The sequence below is a fragment of the Clinocottus analis genome, unplaced genomic scaffold, assembly GCF_023055335.1.
Source record: "Clinocottus analis isolate CAN_PGR_092001 unplaced genomic scaffold, fCliAna1.0.p SCAF_7, whole genome shotgun sequence".
Classification (NCBI taxonomy): Eukaryota; Metazoa; Chordata; class Actinopteri; order Perciformes; family Cottidae; genus Clinocottus; species Clinocottus analis.
The window spans coordinates 8,147,724-8,174,487 of NW_027176229.1; the positions used below are offsets into that span (position 1 = coordinate 8,147,724).

The 26,764-nt window shown below is 39.8% G+C and overlaps 1 protein-coding gene across 1 annotated transcript; it reads left to right on the forward strand.

The window, feature by feature from the left end:
* The first annotated feature begins 12,184 nt into the window (after positions 1–12,184).
* On the forward strand, positions 12,185–18,366 carry npffr1l2 (neuropeptide FF receptor 1 like 2). Its single transcript, XM_068605419.1, has 3 exons — positions 12,185–12,527; positions 15,991–16,090; positions 17,354–18,366. The coding sequence occupies exons 1-3, from the start codon at positions 12,185–12,187 to the stop codon at positions 18,354–18,356; spliced, it is 1,446 nt and encodes a 481-aa protein (XP_068461520.1). The 3' UTR covers positions 18,357–18,366.
* Positions 18,367–26,764: the final 8,398 nt, after the last annotated feature.

Here is a 26,764-nt window from a genome sequence, read left to right on the forward strand (position 1 = left end):
ACAGAAGCAGAGAGACATAGAGAAAGACAGAAGTGGGATGTGATTGGTCAACGAGCGTGAAGGAGCGAGCGTCAAGCTGGCCAGCGAGCTGCTACAGAAACAGAAAGCAAGGCAGCAGGACACCAAACTACCTTCATAAGACAGGAGCTGCTCAATGAGAACATAAGCTTATAGGGAAAAAATATTATAATACATGTTGTGTATTTGTGAAAAACAATTATATTATAAAATAGGTATAACTTTCAATTATATTTATATGTATTTTATTTATTTTTTTAAATATAATTATCAAATAGCTACAACTTTGAGATTCTGTTCAGGCCAGCAGAGGAGGCCTCGCTGGCCCTGACGGCCCGCCACTGATGTATAAATGGTAAGAAGATGAAAGGTAGTATTTTGGGTTCTTGAGAATAATACATATTCTGTTTATTTCGCTTTGAGTACTCTGAGGTTCAGAGAGACGACTGAAGAGCGTTAAAGCTGGAGAGAACAGCGATGTGCATACAAGAGTGCATCATTTGTTTATTGTTAGTATAGTATTCTGACAAATAAAACAAATAGGCATTCAGTATCTAACTAATTTTAAAGCAACACATTTTGTTTACGTTGAAAGAACTAGTTATTTGTATTTACGATCTACACAACACACATTTTTCCCTCTACTATAGTCTACATAATCTTCTCTAGATGTTGGTACAACAACAAAATATTTGGTTAATTTAACTTGATCATAGAGTTTCTGGTGCCGCGGCCGAGCGGCATGCAGATTCCAAATCCATTTACAAACATCCCCATGTGTCGATACCGTACATATTAAGGGGACTGAGGCCACACAGTTACAGAGTTTGACAGATGGATACCATTGGATAACACTGCCTCAGAGCTAAGATACATTTGTTTTGATTTTTGATCTGCCCCAGAACAACAGATGCAAATTAGCTTTAAGCTAACGCTCATGCGATTAGCCTCCCAGTTGTGTTTCAACTTGGAATAAAAAATGATAAATAAAATACATGGTGTGTCTCTTTCAATTTCCTTTCTCCTTAAAACCGTTTTTTGGAATATTTTTTATCATGAATAAACATGTGTCAGCTAGCTAAACGTTGTCGTTGTTTTAGTTAAATGCTGCAGTTCATAGATGACTTCATGCCATGATATGTGTCATGACATGTGACGCCTCACAAAGAAGACAACGGTGCACACCCTAACGGTCTGTTAAACCGAAATCTCAGTCTTTTAAGATTACACATCAACACTGACACAAAATACTCACCCTGGAGTTTTCCCCAAAAATAATCGTGAACGTGTGGACAAGGCTTGAATCAACAGACTTGTTGGTTTTCCACGAACAACCATGATGCAATACAATGGACGTGAAACACAAAGTGACTTTGGAATGTTTCTGCTGATTAAACTTCTCAAAGGACTGTTGGAAATGTTTTCCAAAAATGTAATGCTATATTTCTTTCAATGACAAGATCTTTCTGGAGCTGTCTCATCACCACCTACAATTGATTTTAATATGTTGCAGTTGCAGAGTAGCTCATCCGTTCCCTTGTGCATCGTGTAACGATAGAGTATCTTTTCTATATGCATTCACAGTATTTTTAAGTATATATACTTTCGGCATTCAGTAAAATGATAACTGGGACACTGACGGTTGTGTCCCCCGTGTGTGTCACCTTAAACTGTTTAACTGAGGCTGATGGAATTGTCACTATTATGCAGGTATTTGGTAATAACAGTTCACCGGCGTTCATGCAACTCATCCTGAGGAGAACACAAATGTCTGTCAAATTTTATGGCAATCCATCCAATAGCTTAAGGGCGAGCACTGTGTGTGGGCACTGAGGTTTTGTATGGTGAAGAACGCAGGCACGTCAAATGGCTTGCATGATACTCATCCATAGCCACATTTATCAAAGGTGGTGAAGTTAACATTTGTGTGGGCGTCAAGCCACGTGATGGTAAGATATATGCCTGATTAGTGCACTGAAGGGTTTTCAGTTAGTTTCGGTGTCTCTGATGATACAGACGCTTTTATGAGATTTATCTCAACCAGAGAGAGAGTTCCAAACGGGTTTATTTGTCTCTTAGATGCTCTGCTGATGCTACCACATCAGCAGTGCGATAAGCTAAAGCACAGCAGACTACAAGGCAAGTCATTCATTTATGACTATTGCAAGGGTACAACTTATATGAGTTGTGTTTCAATGCGCATACTTGATTTGCATCTTGCTGGAACACAAAATAACTAATAAAGTCATGAGATTCAAATTAATTATGAATAATTATGTATTATTAGGCCGCTTGTATCCAAGACGGATTGCATACAATCGGCCAAAATGAGCTTTCTCCATAGGGTGACCGGGCTCAGCCTTAGAGATAGGGAAAGGAGCTCGGACATCAGGAGGAAGCTTGGAGTCGAGCCGCTGCTCCTTCGTATCGAAAGGAGTCAGCTGAGGTGGTTCGGGCATCTAATCCGGATGCCTCCTGGAAGCCTCCCATTAGAGGTTTTCCAGGCACGTCCAACTGGGAAGAGGCCCCGGGGAAGACCCAGGACACGCTGGAGGAATTATATCTCCAGCTGGCCACTGGAAAGTGTTGCGGGTGAGAGAGGGAAGCCTGGTTCAGCCTGCTGGGCCCCTGCCACAACGACCCGAACCCGGACAAGCGGATGTAAATGGATGAATGGATTAATTAGAATACACAGCTCTCAATTATATATATCATACACATGTTATTTAAAAGTTTGTTTTAATCTATAAATATTTTAATCCGGAAACTACTCCATGCTTAGCTTAAAAATATCTATGAATAAATAAAAGTGTAAGTAGTAATTCTGTACGACTACATTCAGCTTGAATAAGCCATGTTTCAGAGGCACCTAATGTAATATTATTTGCTAAGCTGCTGCCTGTCCTGCTATGTTAATTAATAAACCATAGAAATTAAATGTATACTTTTGGTGGTATTAACAAAAAAGTCCTGATCAGCTTTGTAACTGCATTAACAGGTTTTGAATGATGAAGTAATTCAATTAGACTGAAAATACGGAGAACTGTGTGTCAGGTGTGTGCGCACTTGTATGTAATCGTGGGTGAATGCCATGAGTTCTGGTGATTAGTTACTTTGCTGGAGGCATTCCCGGGCAATTATTTGCTTCCAGGGGACATCTGGCCACTTATTCAATAAGCCAAGTCCACCTGCTGATGCTGGTGTTGCAGAATAACACAGTTTCTTCGGAGTAGACACAGCTTGCTTAGGAAATGCCACGGGGGTACAATTCAATTTCCCTGCACAAACGAAAGCCTGCACATGCACAGACATGCCTACACAGACTCAACATACTTACATTATTTGTATTTCTTTCCTATTTTGTTCTCTATCTTATGCATATTTAATTTTATGTTTGTAATTTAAATATTATATAAATGGAGACTTCAAATAATCCCAAGTGGCGTTTTTGGCTCTTCCTGCACCTAATCTCTTCATTTTGAGCTCTATTGTTCATGTTGCTATATAAGATGTTACATTTCCCACAATAATGGCTGTTTCTGGTTGAATGGGTTACATTTATGTGAACTTAGACACTAAAGTTTATCAACTCAGATTGGTCTTGCATCATTTTCAAATGTTCTGTTTTTTAATAGAATTGTCACACAGTGAGGGTTGTCTTGGGTTGGGTTATTGTCGTGTCATTTCCTGTTTTATTTTTTAAAAAAACCTAAAAAAACCTAACTCCCTCTCGTTTCAGGTCACTTGCCCTTCCTCTTCCTCACGTGTCACTGGTCTGATTGCCTCCCTGATTCCTGATTGTTGCCACCTGTTCCCCATTACCCTCATGTACGCTTGTCTGCGTCTTCCCTTTGTGTTGTGCGACCGTGTCTCGTCTCATGTGCGTCTCACCCATAGCCTTTGCCACAGCCACAGTGTTGCCCCCGAGAGTAGTTTTTGCCTTATAAAGAGTGTTTTTCTTTGTACTTCATCGTCTGGTTGTTTTTGCCTCGTAAAGATTTTTGGTTGTACTTTTTAGTCTAGTCATTTTTGCCTCATAAGTGTCTTTCTTTTACACAAATAAAGTGTGATCACGGACATTTCTCTGCATCCGAGTCCTCATTATAATTCAGCTGTGACAAGAACATTCTGTGAAATGACTTGATCACTTGAGGTGAAAAAGTTGACTTTTGACCGTTATCATGGTCACTACTATGATTCTGTGCTGGGGGTATTGCACAACAACCCTCGTCTCAAATTGTGTCAAACAGCGTTCTGTGTGCTTGAGGCCATGCGAGTTCCTACACCCAAAGAGCAGTTCTTGGTTTTTTTTTGGAATCTGAGAAAGGCCCCCCGTGTGTCTCTGCATGTGACCAGCTACCCGAATTAGCTCTTCTCAATCATCTGTGTCTGGCTAGCAGCAATCAGGGGTTGCTGTGGTGATGGAAACTGTTAAGTGACGGGTCTCATACCCGTTTCCCAGACCAGACAACTTTTACCTGAATGTTAGCACGTTATATAAATTATACTGTTTGCTGTTCCCCAGAACTTGAATGAATAAGACAAGTAATAGCACATGTCCTTATTGAGCTGAACATTTGATCTCTGACTGGGGTTAAAATGTTAAAAGTTAAATAAGAAAAAACGCTGCGGAACAATACATATTGTTTCCAGAAAAGAAAGATCATACGTTTACATCATTTATATAAATGAAGGACATCTGCCAAGAGCAACACACGGCTGCAGCAGAAAACAAGCAAAGCAATGTTGCATTGCTCTGTCAGCTGTGTAGATTCTGCTGCTTGAGTTCCAGCTCCATCAACTTCTTCTTTTCTTTTTTATTGACTGTGATACTGCAGGACTGTTAGCCAACATTTATTTTATTTATGTGTCCTGTAAAAAAGAATGATTGTACTAACTACTTAACTGCCAAACAGAAAACAAATGAATGATTAACATGATGTACAATGAACAACAATGAACGGATGAATGAAAAGGATCGCACGTGACCAGGTAGAATCTGTGACTCGCATCGATTTATGTTTATCAATTCAATTTACGTTTCACACATTCAATTTGTACCCTGCCTTCGCCCCTTGACAGCTGGGATCAGCTCCAGTGCCCCGCCACTCTAAAGAGGATAAGCAGTTTGGAGAATGGATAGAATAGACATTCAATCTGGTTGAAAAGATGAATTCAAGGTTCTGCTGCTGAGTGTTTGAGAAGCCCGATAGGGAAGATTGTGTCATTTCATATTAGTTGTTATTTAAGATAGTGTGGTGGTGGTCTGACCTTCTCCGGTGTCTTTAAAAAATATATATATATATTGCACAAACAAAACAAAGACAATACATAGACATAGAGATACAGGCCAACAATACATTATATATTTAGTGTATATAAGTATGGTGTTTGTCCATGAGAGAGAAGAAAGTGTGTGTGTGTGTGTGTGTGTGTGTGTGTGTGTGTGTGTGTGTGTGTGTGTGTGTGTGTGTGATTATAGATTAATATGTATGCAAATATGCATGCACGTGGGTTTCAGGCTAAAAACAAAAATGTGAGTATTAATAGAATGGGTGGTGTTATGTTTGTAAAAACAGAGTGAAGGATGACCAGGTGGAGTGGTGTTTTGTATTATAAAGGACGGAGGATCTCCATCAACTTCTAGCCAAAACAAAAAGCAGTCTCCACTGCTTGAGTGCAGATATCACCTGATATGTTGTGTGTCTGCCATTGAGAATATGCTCAAAAATACACGGCCAATCAATTACCTGAATGTGTGTCATATATATATATATATATATATATATATATATATATATATAGCAGACCTTCATTCATTTGATCCTTGAATACCAGCCCAGTTTGAGGTCATGCTGACCAAATGAGGAGAGGGTAAACACGATGCAGCAGGGTCCTTAGCTTTCTATCTTCTTCTCAATGATCACTGAGTTAAAGGCGTGATTAGGCAACCCTGCACAAACTCACCAACATGCTCAAAGACAGTACATCCCCCTGCACGGTTTCCTGCCTTCTGCCTCAACCATCCACTTACTCACTTTGTGGAGACAGGAAGCTTTTTGAAAAAACACAAACTCCTTTCAATAGTTTTATGAATTACTTATTTTGCACCTGTTAGTTTTCATGCTCTTTAACCATCTTGTCTTAAATTGTTTTTATAAATTTTGTGTCGATTGCTGTGTGGCGCTTGTCAAGACTCACTGTGTTTTATTGTTTCAGTACGCCGCCTCGTCAAGCTTAAATAAATTGACCAATCAAGGCGATGCGGAAATGAGGCATCGTCCACATTTACATTGGGAGAAACGGGCATTTAACATAAACGTTGCAGGACCTTGTGCCATTGTCTTGTTATAATTGTATGTTGTTGGGGGACGGCTGTAGCTCACTGGTGGAGTAGTAGTTCTTAAAGGAAGCCAATTTGATCCCTCCTCTCCCCATAGTTTGCATGTAAAAGTGGATAATTTCTTTCTTTTCTTTTCTTTGTTCTGCTCCTTTCCATGTGACCATGTGGTCCTGAGCCATATACATAACTGAAATTAAAAAAGGGGTTGATAAGATAAGCTACATATCTGGTTTTTCATACGTTTTCCTGAGCTGAGAAAAAGGCATTTATATCTTTATGAAGGGAGCGATGCTTTTCGACCCCCGTTATTTAACGGGCCCAGTTTCAATAATTAATGATCGTAGTATTGATAAGCCCTGGCGTGACTGGTGCTTTTTTTAATTAATATTTTTTTAGGTTTTGGTGTCATTTATCATCATGCTGCAGCCACATCTGATGTGTGCACACAGGTAAAGCACACACTCGCACAAAAGCCTTTTTTCTTAAACTTCTTTGCTGCCTGAGAAAAAGCAGCAGGAGGACAGATAAGAGAAGGACAGGAGGACAGGAGGACAGAGTAGGACGGGAGGACAGAAGGAAAGGAGGACAGAGGACATAAGAACGGGGGGACAGATGGACAGAGTACAGGAGGACGAGCGGATGGGAGGACAGGATCACAGAATACAGGATGGGAGGACAGAAGAACATGAGGACAGAGGACAGAGATGACTGAGTGGCTGATACTGACTGATGTCTTTGTTCTTCATTGTTTAAAAACTTCACTCAGGAATGGTATTTATTGCATTGACATGTTTTCTTTGTTTCTAGTGAAATATTCATTACTTTATATAGTGATTTTGTTGTTGTAGACATAACTATTGTTGGTCTACAAACAATGTTTTGTTATCTCTAATTACCTCTAACCCTATATATTCTGATGTTTTTATCTTGTATTTTATACCTATTTTTGAAAGCAGTTTTCGAGTCATTTAGGAGAACCGAGTATTGATCAGTCCCTCTAGTTCTCCAGCAGAAAGGCACCGCTGAGCTGAGGGGTGTTTAGTGGCAGCCTGCCACAAACCACTAGATGCCACTCAAGCCTACCGGCTGTTAATGAAAGTGTGAACGGCTCATGGATCAGCCTTGACGTGACCGTAAAGGTGTTAACATGTCACAGTGGAGCGAGTCTCCGTGGCAGTAGATCCTCGGTCTGACTCTGTGGACGCTGGATGAAGCTCTTGCTGTGCAGAACTTCAAACTACATCCTTAGCGTTGTTGTTAAATCTCTGAAAAGTGGCCGTGGCTATCTGGAAAGCCGCAGACGTCGCAGAACGCCGCGTTCATTGTTTATTTAGCACTTCATCAGCGGTCTTTTGACAACAGAGAGCACCCGACAGCACAAAGGTAGGTCCTTTTCAGGTTTTGCATCGCTGCGTCGCGGGAAAACGCACTCGCTGCAACCACACTGGGTTAAAATGTCATGGACGTTGACATCATTGATTAAGTAACTGCCAAGCAGACGCCTTGCTTTTTTATTGGGAGGAAGCGAATAGTCTCACGACAGTCCAAATAGCGGCGAGCTTGAACTTTCTGTGCGTTTGCTTTCCAGCAACTCTTTGTTCAACCTGTGTTGACTTTTCTTTCTACACAACTAAATAGAAAGAGCGAAACAATTATTACAAAACAATTAAGAACCAAATAAAAAGTCTGCTGTGCATTTTCTCATATCGCACTATTTATTTATGCTTTTTTTTGAAGAACAAAAAACGTTTTAGTGAATATAAGAGAACTGTCATTGGTCGACCGATGTCAGTGTTGCCAGAGGCACGATAATTATCCTCCAAATAGACCATTTTGAACCTTTGGTACGATACGTCGCAGTTTCCAATCCAGCAACACTGAGCACCTTGCCGCCTCCACTAGTTGCATTGTTTACAACAGCACATGACATCTGCAGCCATGTCCAAACGTAAATGTAAGTTCACAGACAAACTAAAAAAAAACAAAAACCTGCTGCCTCAGCAGTGATGCTTCGGAAGCTGAGTGCATATGAATGAAAAGTGTTTTCATTTTCTTATTTTAATAGGTGGCTATATCAGTGGTTCTCAAACTGTGGGGCGCGACCCTCTTGTGGGGCGTGGAGGTATTACAGGTGGGGAGGAGTCACTGATTGTTGAAAGAATAAATAAATAATATATATATATTTTTTTAAATTTTTTAAGGCTCCTTTATTAACGTATTTGTATAATTAAAGCAATGTAAACAAAGTTAAGGATGAGTCCCTTAATTTCTTTAAGTTTCTGGGTCCCAGAGGTATAGGGTCAGTTTGGGCTCAATAATGGCAAATGCACACAGAAAGATTCACAAACACATTATAATGATTTATATAGATGTAAAAGAAGATCACAATTAATTTCTGCATTTGTATGTATTCATGCATGGATTTTTCTATTTGTATGTATTTATTTGTGGATTTCACTGCATTTGTTTGAGGGTGGCTTCACATTTACGGGTGGCTTTTTTGAGACTCTCCTGCCATACCTGGATTCGCAAATGCAGTTTTTTTTCAACATGGACCTATCCATAGCCAATCAGATGTTTCCCTCATTTTCAAACAATCAGTCCATATCAGGGCCTCTGGAGTGATGCCGAAAAAAGGCACGTCAAGTACATGTTTGATGTTTATGACACCTTTGATATACACTGCCCGGCCAAAAAAAAAAAAGTCGCCACCTGGATTTAACTACTACTGCCTACTGTACAAGTCTGTGGGGGCAGTGCTATGATCTGGGGTTGCTGCAGTTGCTCTGGTCTAGGTTCAGCAATGACCAGGTTATTCCATCAATGGATTTTTTTCTAGGTTAGGTAGGTTCTGGTGATGAAGGTAGAGACTCGTCCTCTTGGAGAGGGGGATCAATCCTTGATGGTGAGGGTGGAGAGTCCTCCTCTCCGACGGGGACATCAATCCTTGGGGATGAGGGTGGAGACTCCTCCGCTTGACTCTCCTTTGGCATCCTTCCCATGAAGTCTTCATGGCGGTGCTGTGTGGTTATCTCTTGTTTAGACTCTTCTTGTCTCCTGTCCTTGGCAGTGGGAACAGACGGGTGACGCAGGAAGAAAAATAGATTAGAGGTAAACTGTTTTACCCCTGACTTGTTCAGGCAAACTCCATCTGCCTTAAAAAGATGTATACGCTCCCAGAAAATGTTAAAATTGTCGATTAAAATGTACTGTACGGTCAGAACATGCAGTTGACAACCATCTGTTCAGTTCAAACAGCCTGCCGAATCTTTCATGTCCTCTTCTGGCTGGTGGAAGATAGCCACTGATAAACACCTCAGCATTGACAGAGCTGACTGTGTTTAACAAGTCAATAAAGTCTCTCTTCAGAACTTCAGACTTTTGTTTCACAATATCACGGCTTCCTGTATGCACAACGAGGTTTTTCACCGTAGGATGGTCAGCCACGATGTTCAGGATTGTGTCTTTCATGTTAGAGACCATATCCGGCGGAAAGCAGAGTATTTTGTTGTTCTTGCTGCAGATCGTTCTGACATCTTTTACAGCATAGTCACCAACAATCAGAGTATCAGGCTCAGTCGGTAGCTTTTCCTGCTGCCTTTCTCACTCACGTTTACTCTCAGTTCTTACCCTGCTTTGAGAAGATAGCTGATTATCCAGGCCATCAGATCCAGGATGCTGCAACAATGGAGTAAATCTGTTTGCAAGTTGTAGGCGTGTTTGTTGAAGAGGTTTTTTCGTTTTACTCTTCCCAGCTGTTTTCGGCTGTGTCCAGCTGCATACGGGGGTTGAGGAGGAATTCTGCCTGCGTGGTAGTGCAGGCCAGCCAGTCGCATCAGAAATCTCAGGGTGCCGGGCTCTGTCTGTGAGTCGTCCTGGTCCTCCCACATCCTGAGAGTGTAAATGCCTCTTCGGCTTTGCACCGAGAGAGTTCCAGGGAGGACTACCATTTGCGGTTACGTTAACAGCTACACAACCCTCCTGTTTCTTGGTAGGCCTGGTGGTAGTAGTTAGCTGTGTCTTAGCTTGCATTTGTACAGGATCTTGAGTCCACGGTAAAGTGGTATCATTCTGAAATGGTCCATTTACCTCCACGTTCACTTTGAGTCGGTGGATTTTTGTTTCCAAGACTGTAATCTTCTGCAGGAGTTTGTAGTAGTTGTCCATGGGAAGAGAAACGGGTGGCATCTTGCTGCTCCTTAGCTTTAGCTTAGCTGCTAAGTCGCCTATACCAATGTATCTTTAATCCAGTATAAGTAGGGCAATAGCCAGGTAAATCTACAGCGAAATAGAGTCCCAGTGGTTATCAAGTGTCCAGGACGCAGTTCAGATTCTCACAGAAGAAAAACAAGAATATCAGAAGATATTAGCAGAAAAATGCAAACAGAGCGAGAGTGCAAGCAGAAAAGCGACTGCACAGTAAGAAAGCAGGAATGCTTTTATGCAACAATGGATGGAAATAAATCTTGTGACATTGCAGAAGCTTCTCGAAACAATGCCACAGCGAATGCTGCCGTAATCACAGCTAAAGGCAGTCCAACAAAATTCTAGTGTGTGTGACCTTTTTTTGGGGGGGGGGCAGGCAGTGTATTTGTATAACCTGATATTTTTCAAAATATGTTACAACATATACATCGGATGCCACAGTAATGTCATGCTTGTCTTTTTCCTTCCGGGTTTAACATTTCTAACTTCCCAGGGGAAAGCTGTAATTAGTCTACCTTAGCTTCATGCCTTGAGGGACCCTCATGTGAGCTACCACTTTGAATATTAACGAGCACATAGTACATTGACACATCTGACACTGAACAGTCATTTTGCACCAGTGCTTTCAGAGAAATATAATATGCCATCAGGACAATGCCTTTATCAGCAAAGACACCAGTAGATTGTAATAGAGTGCAGTCACATCCTATGCATTTTGATCAAGGGTTGTGACTTTTATGAGAAAGTCATATCCGCTTAGTGCATGAGTTGTGTTTAAACTATAGCTCATTGACTTCTTAGACAGTTTTTAGCAACATTTTTACAATACACTTAGATACACTTAGACACTTAGATCTTGGTCTTTCTTCATAGACACACTTTAAGACCCACTCGGTATCGCCAGTGATGCGGTTTCACTCTTTGTTCAGCTCTGGCTCAGCTTCCTCTGGAGTCTTTCTTCTCTCCTATTCCACCTTCTGCCCGTAGAGCAGACACCAATGCACGAGTGCATCAATGACGGTATGGCCATGCAATCTACTGGGTTTTATTGATCACTTTGATTCTTTATGGACCAAGTGGGACCTCTTTGAATATGACGGGCTGCATTCTAATAGGAAGGGAACAGAAAAACTGATCCACAAATTATTAATATCATTGATTTTTAGCTTTAATTGATGATTTCCCCCGCAGACCTTTCTGAGCATCCTGGCTCTACATTTCATAGCCCTGACAGTTCGGGTCCTGGCACTAGTCTGTCTCCAGGAAATGTGCACTACAAACGTTTTCGCACAGTTAATACAGAAACAAATGTTAAATTGCTCAGTAAGTATTTCTCCCCCTTGTGTTCTGTCCTTTTCTGTTATTGTTTTTTGCATGTGTTCATGCCAGGAAAGCAGTACTAGAATATTGTTGTAGTTTAATTTGGCCATCTGTGTATGTTGCTCTCCTGATATATTCTGTTTTGTTGTTTAAAAATTTAAAAGAAAGAAGGAACAAAACGTCCTGTTTTTAAATGTTGATCATCAAGAGAGTTTAACTATTTGTTCCAATCATAGTTCTAACTGATCTCTTCTGGTCACCATTTCATTTCCTCTGCAGTGTTGGTTCTTCTGAAGAATGGAGATACTGTACAACATGGGCGAGGAAGGGATGGAGTTTGAGGGATCAGCCAACACATCAGCAAATGCCAACATCAGTGTAGAAGGCTCCATAAATGACACCAACATTACCTTTTTCCCCTACTATCAGCACTCTCTATATGTCGCTGCCAGCTACATCGTGGCCTACTTCTCCATCTTCCTGTTGTGTATGGTGGGAAACATCCTAGTGTGTCTGATCGTACTGGAAAATCGTCGCATGCGCACAGTGACCAATCTCTTCATTCTCAACCTGGCCATCAGTGACCTGCTGGTGGGCATCTTCTGCATCCCTACAACACTGGTGGACAACCTCATCACAGGTAATTCCCTGTCCGAAGTCCACCACTGGCTCTGCAACTATATCTACAAACAAATTAGACTCAGTCCTCTGTCACAAAAACCTTTTGAGCTCTTCTACTTACCGGTAATTAAATAGATTGACTGACTCCAACCCTAATCTTATGTGGGCTCTGATGGCGGTTGCTCTCATATTCAGGATGTTTTTAAGTGTCCTTTGTTGAAATTGTACATGTTGCAGAATCCACCATTTTCATTGAGTGGACATTGTTTGCATGGGTATTGTTGGGTAATGTTCTTTCTTGTGACATACGTGTGTCAACAAAGAAATGGACAAACAGGGTGCCGCTCTTGTAAATCCATGCAGAGAACACATTTTTAGTTTTGATCTCCATAAGAGCAGACAAGGGTCAGCTTACAGCTGTAGAAAACAAATCGCATACAATTACTGAACACATGTGAACACCCAGGAGGTAGAGGCTCTGCCTCCTGTTAAGCAGAGCTTTACAGAGCTGAATGTAGCACTGAGAGGTTTACAAGTGGATGCAGCACAGTAGATGCGTCATTCTACCGAATTGGTTCAAAGGCAGGTTGGAAACATTTAAAAATGTGTATGTTTTTTCCCAAACCATTTTCCGTATATATATATATATATATATATATATATATATATATATATATATATATTGTACCATATCTAAAGTACACATACCTAGTAAAAGAACTGTCAATTTTTATATTGTATTTTCAAACTGTGTTGGAATGTATTTCCTTTCCCAAAAATTGTCACTACCGAAACATAGTAATAAACTATAGTAAAACAGTAATATTATTAACCTGTTAAGATTGTGTTTCCTTCCATTCTCTCAAGACTATTTATAAAAATGTCTTGAAGGTTTCCACAATTAAATCAATATATATATATATATATATATATATATATATATATATATATATATATATATATATATATATATATATATATATATATTTACCAAATTTCTGTCATCAAATCATCAAAATTGAAATGCAATATTTCTTTGTAAAATTCATAATACTGATCATATTGATTCCATAGCTGATGATTGATCAAATTGAACAAACATTAAACCAATCAGTATCATAACATTTTAGTTGGTAACTCAATATATTTCATTTTTTACAAAACATCCAGTGTTTCGGTAGTGACTGCACTGTTTCAGTTGTGACCACAATATTTGATCTATACCTTAATGCTTAATCTTAACTCATGCCCTGGGTTAGGAATATTACAAACATAAGTTTATTTTAGAAGACAAACCCATTGTTATCCAGAACCCTTTAAAGTACAAACATTACTTATTATTAGATAGGTGTACCTTGGCTCTGAGGTCAACCTCAAACTTAACCTCTGACATCTTTTTTAAAATGTTGCTTCCCTCCGCTGCTTGTCTGTAACCTTCTCCTCCAGCTTCTGTAATTTTCTGCAGTTCCAGATTTTTGCCCTTTTCTGGTCTGCAGGTTTATGCTCTGGTGTCTGATCAGCCTCACTAGGTGGTGTGGAAGCCCTGCAACATGTCTCCAGCTCACTCTGTCTCGCTCTCTTTTCCTTCATGATTTTCTGACATTACTTTGTTCCCTGTTGGAGAAATCGCTGATACATTTCAACTTTTCTTCTTTTTGTTTCATGTTTATTTTTCTTTCCTTCCTTAAATATTCTTGGTCTTTCACTAGGTCATCCTTCACTCTTTGTCTGTATTCTCTCAGCCTCTCAGCTCCACTTTTTCTAATTCCTTTTGGCATTTTGGTGACTTATGATTTTTTTTCTCCTCTGAACAATTTCAGAAAGAAATCAGTATTACGTGTTTACCATTTTGTTCACACACAGTCCAACACATTTATATCAAAATGATGGGATTGAAGTACTCACCATTCAATTTTGTCACTACCAAAATTATCATGTCACTACCCTGGGTACAGTTTTTTAATTCAAAAATTAAAAGAATAGAAAGTACCCTATAAATGATGATTTGTATATATTTAGCTTATCAGTTTCTAATGTAATGCCTCTGGTTTAAATAGACCATAACATATTCTTACTAAATATCTGTCTGAATACCTAATTCTTTTGTTAAATAGTTTTTCTTGTTGGGGGACAGCACTTTGAATGAATTCGGTAGAATGGCCCAAATACAGACAAAAAAAGAAACAATCACATACAGTCAATGAGCACCCGATAGTGATATCATGTATTTCCCTCACTTCAGCACGAGGCTATAGAGCGTATTCACCCACATGACCACGATAAGCTTTGGCGGCCATGTTGGGGTCCATGCACGGCATTGTTTTGCTGTGTTTTATGCCGCCCTTCTTAAGAAATGACCACTATATCCTGAAGGAGACACAATTTCAGTTCAAAACCGTGTGTCTTGTGATTATTGTACTGTGCCTTATTGTTCGATGTGGGACTAGTGATTCAGAATATAGGTTTATCAGGTCAACAAGACAGGCTTGTACTTCAACTTGTCCAGCTTCTCAAATATGCATCTAACTTACTTCGGTTTCACTCGCGTATGAGCGTTGGGACTGTTCTCATGTGTTTCTGTTGATACATCGGGTTGTGGGCACGTTTCTATTGACACACTCTCGTCAATAATCTCCTTTTAGCTTTTTCGCCGAACGAAAATCAATGTCTTTCACGTGCGCAAAAGGAACTGTGAATGGAAACTTGGGAGGAAGCCATGAACATGACAACTCCGTCGAGCGATGTCAGCCTTTACTCTGTGATTCAGTTCAAGGTAAAATAAAACACTGGCTACATGGGAACAGCATTCAGCACGGCAGCCAAACAGTCACTGCTGGTCCTGAATGAGCGCTGGAAGCGGCTTCATCCAGACACTCGTCTTAGAGCCGGAGACTGCTGTGTGGTGGTTAAGGAGAGGACCCAAATGCCAGACCAGTGGTTACAATTATTGAAGGCTTCCAAAAAACACGACATATAAACGTGTTACTCACAGGGAAAGGAACACATTCATCATTATGATATTTTATCATATTCATCATAGCAATACTATTATCATATTTTTGTGCAATACTGTTATATATTTTATATTTTATGCCTTATTTTTTAATTTATAAATTGTTTACCTTAAGTTTATTGTAATTCTGTTAGGAGGACCGAGCAAAATAAGCTTTTTATTGTATAGAATATCTGTTATCTGTGCATATAACAGTAAAAACATCGTGAACATTTTGAACAACGAGAACAGAGCCAAAAACGCAGTACAATCCCACACTAAGGCAGGAGACGAACAGGGTTTAAACACTGTGGGAGGGGCAGCCTCTAAATGTCTTCATGTCACATTCAAGTAATTTGGTAAAAGGTTATACAATCTGTGAACCAATGATTCCAGAGTTATAAAGACCCTCATAGATTGACAATTATATTACAGTGTGACCACTGAGGACTAGCTAGTACTACTCTAATGACTGTCTTTTTTTTAACAGGTTGGCCCTTTTCCAACATTGTGTGCAAGATGAGCGGCTTTGTGCAGGGAATGTCTGTTTCTGCATCAGTCTTCACTCTTGTGGCCATATCTGTTGAAAGGTTAGTGTGTGCTGTAGTTTGATGCTTTTTCCCCCTAATTATATAAACTACAACACAAGACAAACAGATTTCAATATGGTCCAGACTTCTTGTTGTTTTTGTTAGTAGGAGTTTTATATATTTGTGTCCAAAAAAAGAGTATAGTCTTGATGTGTTATATATTTATGTCTACCTGTAACTTGTCAGTGCAAGTATGTGCTCGGAGGAGAGATAAATACGTGAATAAGCAAAGAAATATTAATGTTGATAGATACATTAATAAATACCTAACTTTAAAAAAGAAGAAAAAGTGAGGATGTATGTGAGGTGTCATACTTATAAGATAAAATAATACTAGCTAAAAAGGGGAACTTAGTAGAAAGCAGAGCTCCACCAGGTGTGTCCATAATGACCACTGCTGTAAATTCACCCATGTGGCAGACAGCGGGAAAAAAATGCAAAAATGCAAAGTATATAAAGTGTATATAAATGATATACAGGGAGAAAGAAATCAATAAATACTCGGGCTGGGCACGTTAACGCATTCAAAATGTGTTAACGCTGCAAAATCCTTTAACGCCTGACGATTATTTGATTATGCGTTAACTTCATTTTTAATTTCTTTGCATCGGGAGGGGCTCAATGGCGCCGCACACTGCTGCTGCACTTTAAATCTCTTTCAGACGGCGTAGTTCAGACCTGGGCGTCTTACGGCTCTCCAAGTCCGGCCCGCGTGAGGTCAATCAAAAAAGAAAAAGAACTGAATAAAATGCACGCCATAAATGAAATACAACGGCACTGCTTTACCTTTTTGAAGGTGAATAACGTAGGTGTGTGTGTGCGCTCACGCAGCCTCACCGAGTGTGTGGCAGTGTTGCCAACAGATTGCCAGGAAAAGCACATATTGTTCTGCAGATTCTGTCCTCAGCGAGCAGCGGGGGCTGCGAGACGCTAGTTTTTACTTCATTGTTGAATTTGGCGCATAATGCCATTAATCGCAGACAAATTATGCAATTAATCAATTATATTTTTTAAACTTTGCCCAGCCCTAAAAAATACCAAACTAAATTCTTATTTTTAAAACATGGGTATTTCCTTTGTTAATTTGAGATTTGGGTTTTTGAAGCCAGTAATTGGAAGAAGAAAATAATTAGAAGATTAATATGTGTATTCAGTTTTAAGTATCCTTAGTTAAAGTTCTCGTTATATTGATGTTCTTCTTTTCTTTATATCTAGATATATAGCTAATTTGCTCTAACATTCTTCCCTACTTATTTACTTCAGGTTTCGCTGTATAGTTTACCCTCTACAACCCAAGCCCAGCATACTTGTTGCAAAGGCAGCCATTATGTTGATCTGGATGCTAGCACTGGGCATCATGTGTCCTGCGGCTATGGCATTGACGGTGGATACAATTCCTTTCCACAAAATAGTGTACAATGATGACTTCAACCAGACATCCCCGCTGTACTCCTGCTATGAAAACTTTGCCAACCCTCAGAGGAGAAAGGTCTACACAGCGGTTCTGTTTGCTCACATCTACCTGGTACCGCTCACCATCATCACCGTGATGTACGGAGGTATCGGAGGAAAACTGTGCTCTTCTGTGGTTGCAAACCGAGAGCCCCAGCTGGCCAACATCCAGGTTGGGCATAGAAGGGCTGGTCAGCCATTGATTTCCCAGAAAAAGATTAGGGTGATAAAGATGCTCATCATGGTGGCTTTGCTTTTCATGCTGTCCTGGCTGCCACTCTGGACTCTCATGATGATGACTGACCACTCAGGCTTGGACAGGGAGCAGCTGGACCTCCTGACCAGCTACATCTTCCCCTTTGCCCACTGGCTGGCTTTCTCTAACTCCAGCATTAACCCCATCATTTATGGCTACTACAATGAGAACTTTAAAAGAGGCTTCCAAGCGGTGTGCAAGTCCAGACCCTTCGGTTGCCTCGTCCGGTGCGAGCAGTGCGAAAGAATGACGAGGAGGGGCAGGAAACAAAGGTCCAGGCAAGTGCCTTGTGGAGGTACCGACTTCAGAGACGCCACGAGCAATCACAACCATCTTGTGATAGGGCTGAGAAATCGAGTGCATAACGCCAACGAGACAGCAGAAACAGCAGATGTGAATAAAAACGTAAGGGTGGGGTGTGTGGTGGTCCACTCAGAGAGAAGTCCTTCAGATCAAGAGTTAAAACTGACAGCTGTGTATAAGAAAGGCAGTAATGGTGAGGAGTCAGAAAGGGTTAGTTCACGGGCAGCCTCAGTGTGTCAGGCGTGGGACAACTGAGTGTTCACAATATTACCCAGAAATGAATAAACTAGTTTGTATGTTAGTTTGTAGTCCCAAGCAAGACAATTATCTGATATTAAGTGTGGTAACTGTTCCTGAGGAAGTCCAGCACCCATTTGCACAGTGAATTGCCCAAGCCCAAGTTGCTCAATTTTTGAACCAGTTTGTGTGGGATTATTGTGTTAACAGAACTAAAATCAACAAACAGCATCCTTAAATATGTGTTGTTGTGATCCAGCTGTGGAAGGGCTGCGTGAAGAGCTGTTATGATTGCATCATCTGTTGATCGGTTTGTCCGATAAGCAAACTGGTGTTGGTCAAGATCGGCAGGGATCTTCTATCTCTCATTACTGTTCTTTATTTCTTTGTATTTATAATTGTATTTGTTATTATTATGATTGTTTTATTTATATGATTATGTGTTTTATGTACATATATTGTACATCTTTTTTCAAGCATTTCACTTTGATGGTGGTTGCCTTAAGGCATGTGAGAACAACAGATTGTTTAAGTGAGAGGTTGAAGATGTTGGTAAATACCTCTGTTAGCTTGTCTGCACAGGCCTTAATGATTCTTCTGGAGACCCCATCCGGTCCTGTCGCTTTCCTGATGTTGACTCGGCGCAGGATGGATCTAACCCAGTGGTGTTGGAGCGTTATAAGTTGGTCCTTCTCTGGTAGAACAGGCTGGGTGTTGGTTTCCTTGTTTTCTCTGTCGCACCGAGCAAAGAAGTGATTCAGGGTATCAGGAAGAGTGTTGTCTGTGGGGTTTAAGGCTATGCAGTTGTTTTTATAGCCAGTGATGGTTTTTATCCCCAGCCACATGCCCTTAGAGTCGTTGTTTTTAAAGTGCTCCTCTATGCGCTGTTTGTATCTATGTTTGGCCTCCCTGATCCCCATCATCAGTCCCTTTTGCGCCTCTTTGTATTCCTGCAATGTCCCAGATTTAAAGGCAGAGTCTCGTGCTCTGAGCAGCGTCCGCACATCGCCGTTGAGCCACGGTTTCTGATTTGGAACGACTTTGATGGTTTTTGTCTCAGCCACACCTTCAGCACAAAGGTTTATGTAGGAGAGGAAGCCGTCGTGTGTTGCTCAAAGCCAAAATAATCCCTTTTGAAGGCAGAACTTGAATGCAATTAAAAGAAGTACTGCAATAATGTAAGCCTTCTGCCTTCAGTATTTATCAGTGAAACATGGTGTTGTATGAATAGCACATCAAAGTCTATTCACTGAGGTAATCACATATTCATTGTATATGAACATGCAATTAAATGAACGCGTATTTAAATTTACATCAAACTTTAAATGAAATGCAAACATAAATGGATTGAATATTGCAGAACAATAATGTATACCCATATCTATATGAAGGCCACCGACGCGTGAAGTCTTGCTGTTGTCTTTCAACGGTTCCTCCAACACAGGACGCCATACTCGGGTTTATTCCTGTTTGAATGGACTCTGGAGTGCTTCATTGCTGATGACTGGTATCTACTCTTCTCTCAGCAGGTTACTCATCATGTTGTTGTGTGTTCTGGAACATTTTAATCTGAACCATCTGGCAAGATAATTTTGTGATTAACTTTATTTTTTACCCATTTTTACTATTTATATAACAAAAACAGCATCCATTTAGATATATTCAGGTAAAACAATGATGTTTGTACTAGGCAGAAAGTGTTAAGTGAACGTATAATGTGTGACGTTCTTGTTAGATTGTAGAAAGTTTAACGAGATAAATGAACACGAAATAGAACAATGCAGTTCCCTCATTACTGTCTGTACTGTTTTTAGATCTCAGTAATGTGCACTTAATCATCCCCTCCACAACAAAGAGTCCGTTGTTGTACTGCACATTTAAGATTCACACTACCGTGGTCTGTTTGAAAAGGAATTGCATCAGAGTAAATGCATTTCATAGAACATCTCATTTCTCATGTTGACTGCAATGCCTCTTTACCACTCTCACCACTGCATTGCAGCTGTTTAACCGAGACTGGTCTTGTAAAAGTAGGTTGAATACAACGATCTGGGAAACAGTCAAGCAGAACCGTTCTTTCTGTGCTTTTTCTCGAGGCAACTCTCCTCATTGGGAACAATTGAAAAAAGACGCTCGCGATCAGAAAACGGCGCCATGTGGACACTGGCCTTGTTTTAAACCTTTGCCTTTGGCCTGAGATGACTTTTGCTACTGAAACAGTTGTTGATCACCTGCAGCACCTCCCTGCAGGTGATCAATAGGAAGGATTCAGCGGTTGATGACGGTATCAACAGTGGATGAAACCAGTTTCAACTAGCTACGTATATACAGCAAAACCAGCTATGGATAGACAGACAAACACACGTGCACACACAATCGAACGCCTGGCAGAGATTAAAAAAAACCTACCTCCATAACTTTGCAGATGTATAAAAGCCAGTGTAAATTCTCCTTTTTACACAGCTTACTATACATTATGAAATACATCAAAGCTACTTATCAACTACCTCAATTTCTATCAGTACACACAATAAATAACCTCCACCTGAATAAGCATTTGGCTTATTAAATAATGTACGCCTTTAAAAATGTGCAGTTGTCAAAGAAAGCAAAAAGCATGATTCAAGCATTCTTCAAACATTATTAATATTATTATCTTCCAACTAATAAATCTCTGTCTGTATGTGGGTATGTTCTTCACATTTCTTTTTAAAAGCATTACTAATGAACTTTTAAATTACTTTTAAACTTTTAAATTAAAATATTGGAATCTTTTATCTGTCGTCTGCGGCTGCTCTCGCTACAATGTGAGGTGCATTTACTTCAGAAGTAGAAAACTTGGAATTTCTATTTTTCAAAGATACCAATCGTTTTATTGTAGACCGTATCTTTTGAAAACAACTAGCTACGTATATACAAAGGTTAGATTTGTAGATACTTCATAATAAGACATAGTTTGAACGACATATAATTGATTTACAGATTCTCAAAGATAGATTCTATGTTTTCAAAACGGTATAATATGCATATCTTACACAAATAGACCATCTTCCATCGCAACTGGAGTATGTACTCGGCATGTACCAGGTCCGTTAGGTTAAATTGTTGGTTGATAAAATGAGAAAAACACAAATTCCACCTCCTGTGAACGACCTGTTATCCTATGCACTGTTTCTCCAACACGAATCTTAGCATCGGTTTAGCATCCGAAAGGTGCAGTCAGCTACAAAACATCATCAATCCTAAATGCTGGTCAGGTAAACAACCCCTCAATGTAGCTAATGTTAGCTGCCTGCAACATAATATTAGCATTGTGTCTTTTCTTAGTAATGACTTAGTAATCAGTTTATATAAGAATAAAGAGCATAGACAAAACTGTGAATGGGAGGCATGCTAACCTTAGTAACTATGAGCTCCAGATTTATTTTTCCTGAAAAATGATTTCACTCTTTCCTGCCCCTCACTCAACCCTGTTTTCAACTCAACAATGTGCAGTGTTTGCATTCAAGAGTTGTAGTCTACTACTGCAAAACAAAAACTGCATACATAGATTCATCTAAAAGAACCACAACCAAAGAATTGGATTTAATAAAAGACGGGTTTATCATAACACATGTTAAAATGTTAATCTTTTGTACCTGTGTGTCTTGGGGCATTTTTGTATCTGTCATATTGGTGTGGTGTAACTTGTTTCCAAGTAGTGGCCTTGTCAATGCGTGCATCATTATTATTGTTTTTATTTTTCACTAGTTTATATGTCTGGCACAAGTCAAAAACTAATGATTTCATGTTCAAGTATATTAATTTGCATTGGAAAGTTGAATTGTGCAAGCTTAATTGTCTTTGCCAACATTTATTATTCATTAAATGTCATGTATCTTATGCATTTTTCATTTTATGTTTGTAATGTTGTAAAATGTTAATATATTATATTGGTGGGGGCTTCAAATAAGCCCAGTTGTGATTATTATTTTATTGTTCGAATTGTTTGGTTTTTTCAAATAAAAACATACTTGCATCAATAGAGTGTGCAACATTAATTATTTTTGTGAAATAGGCTTTATGACAGTTCAGTAGAGACCAATCATATGTTTCAGGATACTGTGTGTTTGTGGCTTGCAATGCAAAACCATGACTTAGTGTATACTGTTGTTCTTTATGCCTTTCTCTTGCTGTGTTATTGGATGTAACATTGTAGTTCTGTTTTCATTAATGTACGATGATTTGATGTATTAATATTATGAAGATTTAGTATTTTGTATTGAAACCCTCACGTTTTTGTTTGAATATTCATCTGTCCTTTCGGCCGGTTTTGTGAAAACCTGTTTGAGAAATGTATTGGAGAAAAAAAATCTTTTCTGTTCGGCTGCATACTGAAACAAAACATCAGCATTTCATCAGCAACTGTCTAAAGTGATGGAAGCACAATAAACCAGCTTGTCTTTCAACAAAACTCATGAAGCTATTTCTAAGATGCAAAATATAACTGCTGCAGCTCATCAGCAGAATCAGAGCTAACATCAATGAGCTTGGAGCAGTAGTTTATGAGTATCCCAGCAGAGGAAAGATTCGTATATCTCTGAATTCCTGATTATGATTTTGTAAATCTACACTTGGAAACCAGATAAGGGGATTACAGCCATGCTCGTGTCTCCTCTAAGGCATGCTTTGATCTAAACGCTAACATCCTCAAAATGAAAATGCTAACGCTAAAATGCTGATGTTTAGCAGGTATGTCTGCAGTAATATTTTAGCCTGTGCTAAAATTATTTAACTACGTATTAATTAACACAACACAAAGTGCAGCCAAGCCATATAGGAATGTCAATAGTTTACAGGTATTTAACTCTAAATAAAGCATTTATTGTAAAGTTGCAACGCAGGGACATCTCTGTGTTTGGGAGCTTTTCAATGTTTATGCACACATTTATTTTTGATGTGTGTATAATATTGTATGCAGCAATCTGCAGTGTATGTTAATGTTTGATGTGTCAACTATCTATGTTGTCCTATATTTCTGTACCTTTTTTTTCTGTGTGATCTTAACAAATAAATGATCAAAGGCTTTTCTGTCCTTTTTATAAAGGCAATTTATTTGTCTACAAGTATGTCTACAGCCGCAGGGTCCTTTGTACCTCTGTGTACGAAGCTTCAACAAAGCTCACTCTGGAAAATTCTCTCTCAATTTCTCTCAGGTTGGACACATTTTCAATTAATACATTTTTGGAAACAGAAATGTAAGCTTTCTTGAGGCACAAATATTCATATTCATATTTGCTCTATATTTACTCTAAGCTTGAATGACTAACTGTCAAACTACACACCAAGCAGCCGTGTGTACATTTACAGGTCAGGGCCATACGTATTTGGAATGCAACACAATATTTCTTATTTTAAATGATGCAGACAATATGTGGTTGAAGTGTCGACTTTTAGCTCGCATGTAACAAAACTGTCGCTGGAGAAAAACTGGAGATGATTCAAAATGCTGAATTTGCATGTCGTAGCCTTGTCTCTCTTAGCACGACAACCAAAGAGGTGTCAGCAAGAGAAGGAGGCCATCAAAGGGCTGACAAACTACACAAACCTACCAGGCAGATAGCAGAATTAGGATTGACCAAGGCCCAGAACACCTCAGAAGAAATGTAAAATAGACGTAGCAGAATTATTTCCTTGGTGAAAAAACCTTCATAACATGAATACTGAGGTCAGTAATACTCTGGAGGAGGGAGGTGTGTCTTTTATTAAAGCAGACGCCTTCATAAATCTGAATATAGAAGGTTTACAACAATGTGTAAACCATTGGGAAGACTGAAGAACAGGAAGGCCAGATTAGACTCTGCCAGAACACTTCTAACAGAAAGCTCAATGAGTTGAAGGTTGGAAGAAATTTAACTTGTACCATAGTGATGGGCAAAGAAAAGTGTCAAGAAGGAAAGGAACGGCTCCTGATCCGAAGCACGCTACATCACCTGGTTAACATGGTGGAGAAGGTGCTACGGCATGGGCTGTATGGCTGCCAATGGAACTGGTCACTGATGTTTGGCGATGTCACGGCTGATAGAAGTAGCAGGATTAGTTTTGAGGGGTTCAGGGCTTTACTATTCACTCAGATTCAGCCAAATGTTGCAAAATTGATTGGATGGCGTGTCTCAGTAGAGATGTATAATAACCCAACACATACTGTAAACGGCCCAAGAGCTTCTCAGGGCAGAGGAATGGAAAAGTCTTCAATGGCCAAGTCAGTCACCTGATCTCAACCCAAGTGAGCATGCTGTTCACTTACTTGAGATCGAACTGAAGGCAAAAAGACCCACAAACAAGCAGCAACTGAAGGAGACTGCAACAAAGGCGAGGAACTGGTTGTAATTCTTAAACAGTTGATGCCATATTTATTTTAATATGCATTAAAATAAATTGAAAACACGTCAACCACATATTGAAATCATTTATTGTCGTGTCAATATATACTTCAAGAGTGTATTCAAGCCCTGTGTCCTAGCATAGTGTGTGCAGAGATGGACTCCAGGTCCTTGCAATCCTGACTATTATCTATTAGAAAAATGGAAAATGGACTGAATGAAAGGAAGACCTCATTTATGTCCCTCATATTATTGAGAAAGGAGCCAACACAATTACTAAAAATGACATATTTGTTTGAACTTGTTTGAACTTGTTTGAACTTATTGGCAGGGGAGGCACCTCTCATTAATGACCCTTCCTCTTATGACATCACATTATCATTATGTGGACAAACTCACCCTGATGCTCATGGAATTGCTGCCTTTGTCCACGAACACATAAAAACACCTGCCTATCATCTACAACCCATCGTCATTTGAACACCTAACACTCTGGTCCTGAACCTCTGGTCATTTCATTTATCTATTGCCTCCTTCAAACCCAATCATGTTTTCCTCTCCAATCATAATGAATTCCTTCCCAATCTCTGCTCTATCGCAACCTCCATCCTACTGCTGGGAGATTTCAACATCTACATTGACCCCACAAAAGACAGAATTTCTGGACTTCACTGAACACATCAATTTCCCCAGCAATCGTGGGCACATCCTTGACCTGGTCTGTTCCACTGGTATCACTATCAACCACTTCTTCAACTCTGACCTCACCATCATCATGGACATGGACTTCCCCCAACCACCAACAAGCCACTTCCACTTCAAACTCACCTATCACAAACCTATCTTCAAAAAGCGTGGCCTTGAACCTGACAGCCACAACAACTACAGCCCTCCCAACCCATAAGCCACACAACCATAATCTAATCCTAATCTGATCAGACCCATATATACAGCTTCCAGAGCAGGCCTGTCGGCTCCTCATTTTGTTTGCACTAAGCATCTCATTACATGTTAAACCTTTTTACATTTTATCAATATGCACACGCCAGGTGAGCCTATCATCAAACCACATTCCTAAAAACTTGTATGAGTTCGTCCTTTTCAGCTCTTTACCATATAAATACATTTTGATCTCTGTTCCAATTTTCTTTCTTGTAAAGAAAAGGGTATTTGTTTTTTCCACTGAAAATGTAAATCCCCAATCCAATGCTCACCGTTCAACTCTTTTGATTGTTTCCTGCATCTGTTTCACAACATATTCCACTATCCTCCCTCTTTTCCACAGTGCCCCATCATCCGTTAACAAAGATCTCCTTATATTTTGTGCAACATTTCCATACAACAACTACAGACCCATAGCCAACCTCCCTTTTCTGTCAAAAATACTGTAACACACTGTTACACCCCCTGATTTAACTCTGCCCTCTTCCCAGAGGACACCTGGAGTACCTCCACCTGAGAGGCATCACTCAATCAGGGGCTGGATATATATATAGTCCCAGTTCCAGCGCTCTCCCTCTCTCTCTTCCTCTCTTAGCTGCGAGCGGTCGGACCTGCTGTGTAATGGTGCCTGAGTGCAGGCTAGCGTTTGCATAATTTTGGGGGAAGCGCTGTAGAGGGTCTCTCGGTTTTCTCTTGTTTCGTGGCTAGACTGGGAGCTCAGTATTGTTTTTCCTTTTTGCTACGGTTGGCCAGTTTGACCTTTATGTTCTAGCTAGTGGGGGGGTTTTGGTTTGTTGTTTTCAGTCTTGGAGACCGTGACGCGTTTTGCTTTCGTTTTTAATTTTACTTTGTTAATCCATAAACGGTCAAAAAATTATACATATTGCTGCACAATTATTTCATCCACCTAATGGTTTCCCTTCCTTGTTCCACCTTTAGGCTGTTTTACCTACACATGTGTGTTACGCCCTGTGTACCCCTCGGCACCCGAGATAGGCCATAACACACACTGTTGCCTATCAACTCAAAACTTACCTGGACTTCAAACAACTCTCCAATCCATTTCAATTAGAAATTCAGCTCTCACCACGCTAGAGAAACCGTCCTAATCGAAGTCAACAA